General features: G+C 43.4%; 1 protein-coding gene across 2 annotated transcripts in view; it reads right to left on the bottom strand.

Moving 5' to 3' along the window:
* Window positions 1-2,961: 2,961 nt before the first annotated feature.
* Window positions 2,962-13,667, bottom strand: part of COL4A2 (collagen type IV alpha 2 chain) — a 142,283-nt gene continuing 131,577 nt past the window's right edge. For both annotated transcript variants that reach the window (XM_071430597.1, XM_071430598.1), the window contains exons 41-48: window positions 12,592-12,708; window positions 11,070-11,231; window positions 10,836-10,934; window positions 9,930-10,076; window positions 9,208-9,324; window positions 8,156-8,347; window positions 7,134-7,420; window positions 2,962-4,611 (exon numbers count right to left, since the gene is read on the bottom strand). In XM_071430597.1, the coding sequence (XP_071286698.1) occupies window positions 4,357-4,611; window positions 7,134-7,420; window positions 8,156-8,347; window positions 9,208-9,324; window positions 9,930-10,076; window positions 10,836-10,934; window positions 11,070-11,231; window positions 12,592-12,708 (1,376 nt within the window). In that variant the 3' untranslated portion in view covers window positions 2,962-4,356. The remainder of the gene's footprint in view (window positions 4,612-7,133; window positions 7,421-8,155; window positions 8,348-9,207; window positions 9,325-9,929; window positions 10,077-10,835; window positions 10,935-11,069; window positions 11,232-12,591; window positions 12,709-13,667) is intronic.

The following is a 13,667-nucleotide window of genomic DNA, read 5'->3' as shown; positions in this document are numbered from 1 at the left end:
AATGTGAGCTACAGGCCAGCCAGTGCCTGAGGTGATGGCTGAGCCAGGCTGACCATGGGGAAGGATCTGTGCCAGAGTGGTTGAGAAGGATCCATCCTGCTTTCTGCCCTCCACAGGCACTGATGGTGCAAAATGGAGTCTGCCATGGGCCCTTGACAACCCCAACAAGGCTACAAGTCTTGTGGGGGCCACAAAAGAACCTCCTCTACCAGTGCCCATAGGGCTGGCAAAGCTTCTGAGCCTCTTAGCTGCATCCTTGCCCACATCCTGGTGGGAAGGCCTCCTGCCTGTTTCTGCTACTCTGTTAGTGAGTCATGGGGTGCTGTGATGTTGCTTCTGTCCCTTGTTCAGCAGGGTTTAGCTGTTGTGTGCACAACAACTGCAGGGCCATGTCCCCACTCCCCCTCAGTGAGTGGCCATGTCTAGGGGTGCCACTGGTCCCCATGGGGTTACAGGGGCAGCTGCTGCCTGCCCTTGGGTGCTTTTGGCATATTGGCAGTGACCCCTCAGCCTCTCCTCTGGCAACAATCTCACACCTCCTGTGCCAAGGCCATACTTGCTGTTTGCTAATTTTCTATTTCTGGCAGCCATGGACAAGCACAGTCATATAGGGTGTGAACAGACTCTGCTCTTTTGGTCAATAGCTCTGAGGGAATAATTGGGGTCAGCTCACATCACTATGTTGACTTCACTTATATCGGTGTTAATACACTGTTGCACTAATACCTATAGAAGGGAAATATAACCTCATTTATCTTCTCCAGGCTCGGCAGCACGTTATACTTCACATGTTTTCAAACAGGAGAGTGTAGGAAGCATACACCATGCTTTGAAGTAGAAGATGTGGTCAAACCAAGGCAAAACATTTGTGGTTTTTTTTTACATCCTAGGCTGGAGCACTCTAGTTCAGTAAAAGGATTGTTTTGTTTTGCTGTAGCTGAGTTTTTTCTGTAGAAAGGTATTTTAGCTTCCTGAAAGCGGATTCTACAACTACAACTGTGGAATGGTTTGGGTTGGAAGGGATCTTCAAGAATCATCTAGTTCCAACCCTCTGGCCATGGGCAGGGACATCTGCCAGCCACTTGAGCAGGTTGCTCAAAGCCCCATCCAGCCTGGCCTTGAACACCCTTGGGTGTGGGACAGCTACAGCTTCTCTGTTCAATCTACTCTAGTGTCTCACCACCCTCACAGTAAAAAAATGTCCTCCTTCTGTCCAATCTAAATCAACCCTCTTTCAGTTTAAAACTGCTTCCCCTTGCCCTGTACACTACAGGTCTTGTTGAGTCTCCTTTAGGTACTTTGAGGCTGCTGTAAGATCTCCCCAGAGCCTTTTTCAGCTGAACAACCCCAACTGTCAGCCTGTCTTCCTAGGAGAGGAGGTAAACTTGCAGCTGAGAGGCAGTGTGACAAGTCAGTGTCCTTCCATGCAGTGGATGAGTCCTTCATGCTCTGGATGAGCTCACCAGGTGCAATCCTCTGTGTGCTGTGAGTGTTCCACGTGTCTGTGTGCAGAGCTCCCTGCCCTGAGCCGCGATTGCGCAGCTTTGGGGAAACGCAGCTCTGGGTACATGGACCTGAAGCACATGACACACACCAAGTACAGAAGCTCAAGCCTGCTTAGCACCCTGTGAGTTTTATGGTTGGTTTGTCTTTTCCCTGCACTATGCTGATGTGTTCCACTTAATGCTGTGCTGGGACCACTCTGAACAAACTTGTTAAGATCAGCTTATTGAATCAGAGAAAATGAAGAGGCAAAGCAACTGTTGGTGGAAGAACCACGTGCTGAAGTTTTATGTGCAAGAGCAATGATCTTTGTAGGAAGATTAGGCAATATATTAGCCATGAAAATCCAAATAGTTTGCTGCTGTTGTTGACATAATCAGTTTTTACAGATTTGTTTAACCTTCACTTGAGTTTTCTTAAACACTGAATGTGCTGCATTGCTAGAGTTACATGCTGTACAACCCACAAGTGATAGCTGTATCCTACAAGCACTGCTGCCTAGCAATATGTGGAAGAGGCAAATTGTGTGTTCTTGGGTATTTGTTATTGCCATGTTTAAGATAATTGGCAAATATGGAATAAATTTAGCTCACATTGACTGCAATGCTTTCAGTACTAAGAGTTCTATTTAGCTGAAATAAATAAAAGTGTGATAAGTTTGTTGTGGGGCTGCCTTTCAGAACTAATGCAGGGTCAGAGAGCTCATCTAAAGCTCAGGTAATTTCTCTGTTTATGGCTATATCTAATTATATGAGCAGCTAATGTAGGTCAGACAGTGTGCTAGGTAAGTACCTGAAGGCAGCCTACTAGAAAGATGGCAGGGGACTTTTTACAAGGGCATGTAGTGCCAGGACAAGAGGGAATGGTTTCAAATTGAGAGTAGGTTTAGATTAGATATTAAAAAAAAATCTTTACTGTGAAGGTGGTGATGCACTGGAATACGTTGCCCTGAGAAGTTTTGGGTGCCCCATCCCTGGAAGTGTTTAAGGCCAGGTTGGATGTCACTCTTAACAACCTGTTCTAGTGAAAGATCTCCCTGTCCATGGCAGGGGGCTTGGAACAAAATTATTTTTATGGTCCCTTGCAATTCAACCCATTCTATGATTCTAGACCTTTAATTTTTTTTTTTTTTTTGTTTGTGGAGGTAACACTTGTCAAGTCTGGTTGTTATAATCTGCAATGCCACAGTTTATTTGCTTTCATCATTCTAACAACAGATTAAATACTATTTTACTTGTTCATCTTAAATAAGTGATTTTAGAGACAGCTTCCCTCTTAGATCTTTTTAAGTGCAATGAAACAAACAAGTGTTCCCCGGTTGAAGAGTTTGAGTTTCAGTGGGAGGAGTTTGCTGGGAGTGCTTTTCTAATTCCTTAGTGCAAACAAACTATTTCAACAGAGTAGTCCATATGCATTATATGGAAAAACACAGTTTACAAAACAGAAATCACCAACAAATAGAGATGTAGAAAAAAAGGGTTTATTTATGATACAGTGAGGTTGGAATGTAATAATAAAAGCCAAGAAGCACCTGAAGCAGGAGTGAGGTGAGTTACTGAAAAATCACTGTCATTGCTATAAATATTAATCAGATTATGTGAACATGAAATTTGTAGCTGATCCTTTTTTCCCTCCTCTCTTGCAGTGCTGACAGACAACTTTGGGCTAAATTGTTTCTCTCTAGAGAAGGAAAGAACTAGCCATTCTGCCAATTATCACCCCTTTTCTACAGGAAAAGATGATGCCAAATAAATGCCTTGCTTCCCTCCCCTTTGCTTTTGCAAGGATGACTCTGCAGGTTGGGATGGTGGCCATCCCATTGCCACTTGTCCCCAGCTGTCAGGACAGGACACGTTAAAGAGCCAGCTGGCAGGGCTGCCAGTTCTGTGTTGGAGGGTCATGTGGCCTCCAGCACTCCTGCACACCCTACCCTGTGTGCTGCTCCAACATGATGTGCCTAAAGCTTGTTTGTGATGAGTGGCTTCATTTTGGAGGGGAAAAGGTGCAATGCAAAAACCAATTGCTGCTGCTGTGGGGGTGGTGGGACGCAGAAGAAATGTCCACAGCATGGTGGAGCAAGGGATTGTTTGGCTTGGGGTATGTCTAGGAAAAAAACACCATCAAGCTTGTAAAATAAAATAAAATGCTAATCTTCTTCATGTAGACTTCTAACCAAACTGAAAGAGTTGCTTTTTGTGATTTACTGTTTTTGGGAGCCTGTGGGCTTTGTTACTGGCAGTGGTTAAGTGCTAAAGCATGGTGAGGCTTTGGAGGAAAAAAAAAAAAGATGGTGTTGGGTGTGCTTGAAATGCCCAAGCAGAAAATACTAAAATGTAAATTAGGTTTCAGTGCTGGACATGAGCATTTTGGACCACAGTACATTTTCAGTATTTTGCAACAATTTAGGACTTAGATCATCCTGTGTTAATTTATGGAACTGCAGCTGTTAGTGTTTACCGTTGTGACAAATACAGTAAATAGAAAGATACATATATTCTCTTCAGGTAAAGGCGGTGGGTATCTGACCAAGGAAACCTTTTATTACTGAAGTTCTTTGGGTGTTTCAAAGCTGTGAGTATTTCTATCATTTGGCAAATGATGTAATATTAGACTAGCAAAAAATGTGTATATATTCTGCATAGTGGGAGAACACACCACTAGATCTGTTCGACTTAATTTGTGTTATACTTAACTTGCTTTTACAGACATTTAAAAAATTAATTTCCATTCAGCTTTTGAGGTAATAAGTTAAAAAAAGCACCAACATGATTTATTCAATTGTCTAACCACCTCAGAAGGCTCCTCAGTACAAGAACTATGCGATAAGGAGGTTCCTTATACTGCGAGAGACTTCTATAAGTTTTTCATACAGACTTGACATCTGCTGATATGGCTTCGGATGAGTCCTGCCTTGAGCGTGTCTCCCGAGGGCTTGCTTTGGAAGGGCTGGTCGATGGTGGTGAGCCAGAAGCTGTATTTGTTTGCAAAGTAGTGACAGGTTCCGCGGGCGCCGTTGCATTCGATGAAAGGAGTCGCCCTGAAATCTTCCAGGCAGCTCCCAGGAGAAACCAGCGACTGTCCTCCACCTTCATCACCAGCAGCAGTGTGCTAAGGGAGACAAGGAGGGCAGTGTTCAGAGTGCAGCCTCAGGCAGTGCTGGCATAAACTTACATGTGTGAAAAGAGAAAAACCACTAGAATTGCTCCCAATTCTTATCTCCAGAGCAGAAAGTTGGCCAGTCCTGCAGCTGTGTAAGGGTTTGGCTATGCTATAACTATATAAAGCAGCTAGCCCATGTGCTGATGCCTCTTTGAAATCTTCTAATAAGCATCTTTTCTGTAGTTAAGATTTTCACTGTTGGAAATTTTAGAATTGGAGAATCATTTAGGTGGAAAGGGCCCACTGGAGGTCACTTCCCCCAGTTCCCTGCTCAAAGCAGAGCTGACACCAAAGTTGCCCTCAGTTGTTCCACAGTGGAGTTGTTAATACCTCCAAGGATGGACCTCCCACAACTTGTCTGCACCATCTTGCTCCTCTGTTTTACTACCCTCATTAAGAACAATTTTTCACCATATATTTAATTCAAACTTCTCAAATTATAAAGTCTTACTCTGCATTGCATGTGAGGAGCACTGCAGAAACAGAATTGGCTTCTATACAATAACTAGTTCCTTGTATTACGTGGTTTTTTAACACCAGAATCATGCATCTTTACACCACTCAACTGTTGCCTTTGACAGGTACTGTGATAATGAACTGAATGTTGCTTTCCTTCTGTCAAAGGCATTACTAACAAAATGGGCACTTTTTCTGTCCCTTTAATAAATACACAGCTGTCTTCTTAAGCTATACTGTAGAATTTTTGTTAGGAACTGAAGGAATCTGTACTATAAAAGAAAGCAGCTGGAAAATAAAGTTCTTAAACAGTTTTGTAAATGTAGGGAATGTAAGAGGCAGCATAAATTATTTCAACTTTGAGGCCCCTGCAGTTGGAGCTGGAAAGCAGATAGTAAACCCTGCTGATGCTATTTGAGCCCTGGTGTGGGAGCAGCCCTGCTTGGCAACCTCAGGATGAGCACTGGTATTCCATGCTTGGTCTGTAAGCTCCAACTCCATGCCTATAACATCTCTTCTGGTATTCACTACGGCTTTTTATCCTCCTGCAATGCTTACCCATATAGGATGTGTGATAGTGGAGTGCCCTTGCTACATGAAATCTCACTGACTTCTCTGGCTCCTCTGTTTTGGCAGAGTCTGTGCTGACTGAGGATTGTCCCTTACTCAGGGGAAGGAGGTGACAAATTTAAGCCAAGGAATTAAAACAGCATGTACTCTGAGAAAACCACAAGTGTGCTCTACTTCTTCCACAGTTGCCTGAGAAGCAAAAATGCATACACCAAACACTTCATTTGCTCCACAAGCTAGCTGGGAAAATGGGGATTTTTCTCACAGTGCTGACAGACTTTGTTCTGGCAAAAAGTTCTTGCTAAGGTGACAACTTTGCTCTTAACAATGCTCAGTGTTTACATGGGGCTCTGAAAATATTTAATTAATTCTTGGCATTCTTGTGAAGGAACTATGAGATTGGTATCAGGGCTTTTTATAGAAGCAAAAGAAAGGTCAAACACAGGGATGGTAAAAAATTTGACCTACTCTCTCAAAATGTACGGATTTTTTTGACTTTTGACATACAAATGGTTTGTGGGTATGATTGATTATTGTTCTTTTATGATGTCTTCTGCCACAGAAATCTTGTTTCTTTTCCAGTACTGTTTACTTCAGGATTCAGCCCAGTCTTCAAAAAATTAACAACATGGGCATGCTGCTGCAGGTTTTGACTCTTGTGTTCATCAAGCAAGTCAGAAAAATGAGCATCTGTCAGACCATTCACTGACATTTTAGATGCTCTTTACCGTGCTAAGCTCTCTGGGGCTCATATTATCCCTCTGTAGAGTCTTGCAAAAATGGTCAGGCCCTTCAGTAGGTTTTCTGCTGTACACCCAGCACTAAGTTTTTCTGTAACATCCCATTTCCTAATTATAAGATCACAAGATTGAAGAGCTCACGTACACAATGGGATGTACAGCTCAGCTCTTACTGCCAACAACACTGAAACTTAATTTTTCAAACAATCAGAGGCTGTCTCTCTTTCCAGAGTAAGTGAAAGACTTTGGCTTCAAAATCTTCGACCAAAGCACCAGCGATTTTTAAATTTCGAAAAGAATGGAAAAAGAATGTTGTTGCTTTTTCTTTTTTCCCCCTAGATCAGCTTCTTAGTAGTGATGTATGTAAATAACTCCAAATCTTTAGCTGTGACAATGCTCTGTATGCTCCTGTTGCACCTCATTGTAATTTTATTTGTTAAGTCACAGCTGTCCTTTAATTGTGTTCTGAAATGCTATTTTGTACATAAAGTAAGGTTTCCAGATGCTACTCTGACAAGAGACAATTTTCTCTGAAATTCACAGAAATTTTCATCTTCCTAAAAATTACTTTTGTAGTTCCCTGGTTCCCCAGTATGATGCATGGTTTTGGTCTTGCTGCCTCTGAAGTGGAGCAGCCTTACCAGTACCAAACATTCAAATTTAAAAGCCATTGCTGCACAAAATGTGACCCTGGAGACCCAATACCATAAGGAAGGAATATCCGATCCACAAACTGCGCCAGCCTTCAGGGCAGTGAGGAATAGAAGCTTCTTGGCTGTGGACAGCAATTGCCACAGCTGGGGCCTCACAGACCGAGCAGCGACTGATATATGGCTTAATGTCTTCTTCTGCCACGGGCATCATTGGGAGAGGTGCTGTGGTTGAGAGCCAGTAGGATTTATCATTTCGACTTGCATAGTAACAAATGTCCCCAGGGTTACAGTAGAGGAATGGCATGGTGCTAAAGCGAGACAAACACGAGCCAGCCAGCCCTGTTCAAAAAGAAGAAGAAAAAAGCAATCATTCTCACAGAAGACAATGCACACTTCCAGCTTCCTGCTCTTTCCAAGTACCTGCCAGGAAAGCCCCGTGGTCCAGAATGTTTTGCTGGCTTTACAGGTGCCCTCAAACAACACTAATGATTTGCAGGAGCTCTCTCAGGGCCAATCCATGAAGACATGCAGTTTTTATATTCTCGTTTTGGTGCTTCCTAAGCCTGTTTGTTGTAGTCCCAGCCTTTGGAATCCAGGCTGCTGCCAGCTGTTTAGGTCCACTCTGGCCAGCTATGGACTGCAGCCCACACTGTCTTACATGGATGAAAGCAAAAGACCGGAAGCGCTCTTCTCCATGTGGGGACGAACGTCCTCTGTTTATTGCCTTGAGAACCACCACATGGAAAAACCCACATGGGAAGAGACCTCATGGCTCATGGCGGGAGACACTTATATCCGGGGAATGGGGGGCGGAGGAGAAGGACCACGGCCAATGGGATACCAGTAGGGAGGGGTGAGGGGAGGGACTATCCAGGGAATAGACCACCAGGGGGTACTGGGGACAGGGGTGGCTGAGGGAGAAGCCGTGTGATAGGAGAGGGGGAAGAACAAACCATGTGATATAACATAAACTATTCAGTGCAATATAAAGACTACTCTGTGCAAATCTCTAATAACCCAGTGCAAAACAACTAAATAAACTAGTGCAATACAACAAGCAGTATTTGTACATACCTAGATCCTGGTTGTGTGCTTTCTCTTGTCCTTCAAAATACAGCAGGCTGTATCCACTCCAGAGTTTGTTCATGCCCACTGGGCACATTGGCTCTTGGTCGGACTGGCTGTGCTTCACCAGCAGGTATCCCATGCTGACACTGCGGCCCGGCATGCCTGGGGGCCCGGGGCTGCCGGGGCGGCCTGGCTGGCCTTAGAGGAGAGCAGAAAAGAAAGAATCCAACTGGGTTTGTGCTCCCACAAATGATCTGGTGCTAGCTGATATTCCAGCTAAGCTGCTGACAAACAGCTTAATGGCATGATGCCTTTGCTTTATGGTAAGTTTTTGTTAGAAGAGCTGCAGTTCTAGGATTATAACAGTTGCTGGATCAGGCTCCCTGGTTTCTAACATAATGCATTTAACACCAGAACTAGGGAAAGTCACAAATAAAGTTCTGATGAATTTGAGCATACAGGGATGAGCAGATTTTTCCTTTAAAATATTTTCTTAGTCCAAGATTAACCAGTGGTTGTTGGACTTCTTGCATTTGACTCATACACTTGAAACTATGCTCTGGAAATACCTCTTTTTTGTGTGCGTAGCTAACTAAGATAGTAATAGTTCTGCTCTTTGATTTGATAAGGACACAGGTATTTCCTTTGCAGATACATTCCCTTAAACTATCCAAGTTTCACCTACCCAGCCATTCATCTCCATGAATGTAACTTAGTTAAACACTAGGCTGAAAATACTTAAAGAGAATAAATACACTCAGAATGAAACAAAGTCATGAGTGGACTGATATTTACAGCTATCAAAATTTATTCTGAAAATACTGCTCTAAGGTAACTCTTAACATTTAATTAGTTGTCCCTTGTGAAGTATCTATGAAAACAGATGCTCTCCTCCCCTCCCTTTCCCTCTCCTGCTGCACCTTCCTTTTGCTCCCTGCCCCCTTCTCTTGTCCCCTCCTCTCTCTCCTCTCATTTCCTTCCAGTGAAGTAGTAACTGCAGAGAGATTAAGTGCAGAGAAATGGGAAAGAGGAAAAAGGTGATGTGTGATATCTCTTACCTTCAAATCCCACCGGACCCTGAAATCCCATTCCTCCTTGTTCCCCTCTGGAGCCAGGAGGAGCTGGAATGCCACCCCTGCCCTGGAGTCCTGGCTCTCCTGGTGAGCCTCTGAAACCTTATACAACAATGGTTATAAGCACAGTGACTGCAGACATATCAACATGCCCATCCCACTTTGTTAACATGAGCTCTACTTGTGTACGTTTGGTCCTGTCTGCTGGGTTTGCACTGAAGGTAAGATCCTATGGTACTTGCTCAGGCAAAAAGCACCAAGTTCACTAGAAAAGCTTGCTGGGGTCAAGACTACATGAGTCCCACAACCTTAATCCTTCTCTCTTGGCACCACTTATCTCTGATGAGGCTCATGGCAAAAGGTGCAGTGCATCAGCTCTACACATCACTGATGCTATGTTATTCCCCGAGCTGACAGTGTTCCCACAAGGATGTGCATTTTTCACCAAAAATGTTCAGTCTTGATGTGCATGAGATCCGTATCTGATGTTGCTTTGGCTTTGTGAGTGTTGCCAAAGTTATTTCCTGTTTTGCTTATGTTCTGAATGCTAGGAGGAGGAAGAAAGCTGAAGCCTCAGCTTTGGAAGACTAAAAATTGACTCTCCTTTCTGGATTACAGACTTTAAAGTAGAAGAGCATCAAATCAGTGCTCTGGTGGCCTCAGTCTGCTAAGGGGAACAGCTTTCAGTCTGAATATGTGATTCCTACCTGGATCTCCTGGTGGGCCCTGAGGTCCCATATCTCCTGGGCTTCCCTGAGGTCCTATACTTCCACGGGGACCCGGTGAACCTTGCTCAGCAACCAGCCTTGGGGGATCAGGGGCTCGCCCAGGAGAGCCTGGAGGTCCCTGGAAGCCTGTCATTAGAAGCAAGATGAGATAGTTTGATTCAGAAAAACCCCAACCACCCTATATTTTTTCCTTAATGTACTTTCATCCAGAGACATGTTGCTCTTACTGGGCTGCATATGCATGAGAGGTCTATGGTCTGCGACTCACCAGCTTGGGTATAGCAGCTATATTATATTGGGGAAATATGTGTGGGTATGGGATGCCCAAGATGAGACAATCTCCAAGTATGGGATCATCTCCAAGAGACTGTCTTCACCTGAACTGTACATAGATAAGCAAAAGGAAATTAATGATGCTACTGCTCCCTCATTTATGACACAGGAAGCTGGAAAGTTCCCCCCCAAACAGCTGCAAGTCTCTGAGGTGCGGCACCATCTTTTGGTGGGCTTCAAGAGACACAAATACGTGATGGTATAGATGGAGTGGTGGATTTTAAAGCTCTCTTTAAATATTCAGGATGTCTACTCTGCAGGATTAATTTAGACAATAAATCCTTCTTTTTATTGACTGCAAAAGCGGCTCTGATTTTGGAGTTGGCACCTCATACCAGTCAAATTCATAAAGCCAAAACTTGACTACTCATGTTAAATTCAGGCATCTGCCCCCTGGAATTTTCCAGAATTCACAGAGTCATGCAGGATGGAGGGCTCTGGAGGTTACCAAGCCCAACCTGCTGCTCAAAGCAGGGCCAGTTAGATCAGCTCTGTGGAGCTGCAGAATGAGTGGTTTCAGGAGGAGTCACACACATGACTGCACACACTTACCCGTTACTCCTCTATCCCCCTTGGGTCCGATGGGTCCCAGGTCACCTGGAAATCCTACTGTGCCCATAAAGCCAATGACACCTTGTTCACCCCTGGGACCTTTAATGCAAAATGACAAGTGGCATTATTGCATTTCAGCACAAACCAAGTGAGTGCAAAAGTCACGGTGTTAAAGCTGCTGTAGCACAGAAGGCTCCCCTGCTTTCTGCCATGATCAGCATTTCCCATCCTTACCTTTTGGTCCAGGGAATCCAGGCAGGCCAGGTCTTCCTGATAATCCAGGATCACCTCTGCTTCCTTTTGGGCCGATTTCTCCAGTCCTACCTGTTTCTCCACTTTCTCCTTTGCTTCCTGGTGGAGCAGGTGTTCCAGGGTGCCCCTGTGGTCCTGGATAGCCTGTTTAGAGGACGTATAGATTGTACTCTGTTTATACTTAACACCTGGGCACAGAGGAAAGTAACAGAACTATCTAACTGTATCCATCAGGTTCTATTTCCTTAATTTAAGCAGGGGACAGACTTATTCAGCACTCCTGCTCCTGCTCTCAGGCTGGCAGCAGTGGCAGAGGAATTAGAGTATGAAACTCCCACAAAATAGTGTTATCTCAAGCAAGATTTCAGCAGAAATAGGGTGCCTGCTGATATACAGCCTTCCATGAACTATTCCTTCACTACCAAATGCCCCACTTCCCTAGGTGTTTCCTTGCTTCATCCTAAATTATCCAAGTAGCTAGAGAGAAATCAGAGAGCAGCAAGTATCTGACTCAGAGCCAAGGACTTACTGTTCTGTGTATCTTAGTGCTTCAGTTGAACATCTGGAACCAAGTAAGTACTTCATGTTATCTTGGGAATTATGGGAACAGCTTCTTTTTCTAGAATTTCATATTGCCTGAAGCTAAACCTGGCAGGTTTCTCTTCAGTTACCTCTGCTGCTTACAAGACATTTGGACCTTTTTTTTCTGAGGAGAGAATAGCCCTTGCTATGTAGGGTTTTGAGTGGGGCATCCCTTGTGCTGCCTTTTGAAGCTGGATCACATGAGAATACGACTGCAAGATACATGTGGCAAAGTCAGAGTGAGCCACACTTGTCTCACCATTTTGGCTGGGATATGGTGTTCCTGTTTCCACTTTCCTGACTGCTTGGAGAGTTGGAATCAGTATGCAAAGTCAGGCCAACTAACATCCTCTTTAAACTTGGAAGCCTAGGCATTTTGTTGGTTTTCAGCTGGTTTGTCTGTTCTAAGCTTTTGCTGAGTTTACATAAAAATTTCCATCCACCATATAAAGATGTTTGTGGAACAACTTCTGCTACAAGCTCTGCATAGTGGCACTGCAGTTTGAAATGATTATGCAGTCCAATAAGGTACAGGAATTTTCAAGAAGGAAGAGCTAATCCTTTCCAGTGTAATTTAGCTTGCATGGTCATTTCACATAGGAGAATTTTGTGAATGATTAAGACTATTTAATAGACTTGCAAGTCTACCACAGACCTCAGATTTTAGAATAGTAGATTAGCATAATGCTTCTGAAAGTTGTCAAGAGAATTCTGGATTATTTAATCTGGTATTTGCATGAAGATTAAACCCTCCCATGAGGACAATCAAGCCTTTTGCTTTCAAGAGGTTATTATCTATCTGATAACCCCTCTATTATCTGATCTACCATGAGTTCTGTCCAACAATTTTAGTGCTATATTTAATAGGGCTACTTTACTGATTCAAGACAGAAATAACAATGACTGCTGTTGCATGAATTACCTGGTACTCCATCTAGACCTGGGGAGCCTTTATCACCAGGATATCCTGATATATTTGAAATCCCAGGAGGCCCTGGAAATCCTTCCTGCCCAGGAATACCAAAGGATCCTGGGACTCCTGAAGGGAAAAAAAGAAATAATTAATACTGCAAGGAAAATGCACAATTGCAATTAAAATGAGTCACCTTAGACTAAGGAGTGGGATTTTCAAAATAGAAAACACCTGCAGTTCCCATTGATTTTTGTTTTATTTTTTCAGATGAAAAAGAAGTAGTTTTTTATTTTTTAAAGAACCAAATACTAGTCCTCTCCCAAAGCTCTCTGGGCAGCTAATTACATTTCACTGTGTTGAATACTGATAATCTTGTGTCTGCCAGGTAAAATATTATTTCAAGATAGGAAGTACTCAAAATATCCTAGGTATACTGAAGCAGGCAGGAAGGCAGCTTTGTTCTTCTGTGCCTGCAGGGTCAGGGCTGACAATTAGCATTATCTGGCATGAGTTAAAACCAAAAGTTCAAATCCAAGAAGTTCTTTAGAGATGAAAAATTGTTAAGTGGTCAAAAATCTGCCCTACCAATAACAGATTATTCTTTTAAGTATCCTGAAGTTGTTAGGAAGCCGACCTTCTGTTTATAATTGTGACAAATAAAAATGAATGAGGTAAGCTGTTTTTTTGAATGCTTGATAACAAATCTCTGAATGGCGTTTGAGGATAGCATAGCATGTTAGTAACAATAAAGTGTAACACAAAAGAATATGTATGAGCCATTGAACCAAGCAGACAAAGGCTTTGTTTAAAAAACAACCCCCCCAAAAACATATATAATTAGTTTATTTGTTCATAACATCAGTCTGGTGGCTTCTTGATGGATGAAAACCAGGTGGTGACCCATTCTGAGATGAGCACAGTCTGTTACAGCACAGAGGGCTGGAGCTTGCTCTGCACAAGGGATAGATGGCACCAGCAAAGCACTGTGTATGGGAACAGAGCCCCTGAGTTGCCAGCAGGACCATCACACATTGAGAGACAGTGAGGCTTTCAGGAGAAAGGGAAATATGGACAGGTTTGCAACA

Source organism: Agelaius tricolor, unplaced genomic scaffold, assembly GCF_023055355.1.
Source record: "Agelaius tricolor isolate 1412-34295 unplaced genomic scaffold, bAgeTri1.0.p SCAF_7, whole genome shotgun sequence".
NCBI classification, from domain to species: domain Eukaryota; kingdom Metazoa; phylum Chordata; class Aves; order Passeriformes; family Icteridae; genus Agelaius; species Agelaius tricolor.
The sequence above is the reverse complement of the archived record's forward strand: the minus strand, read 5'-3'. Positions and strand labels throughout refer to the sequence as shown.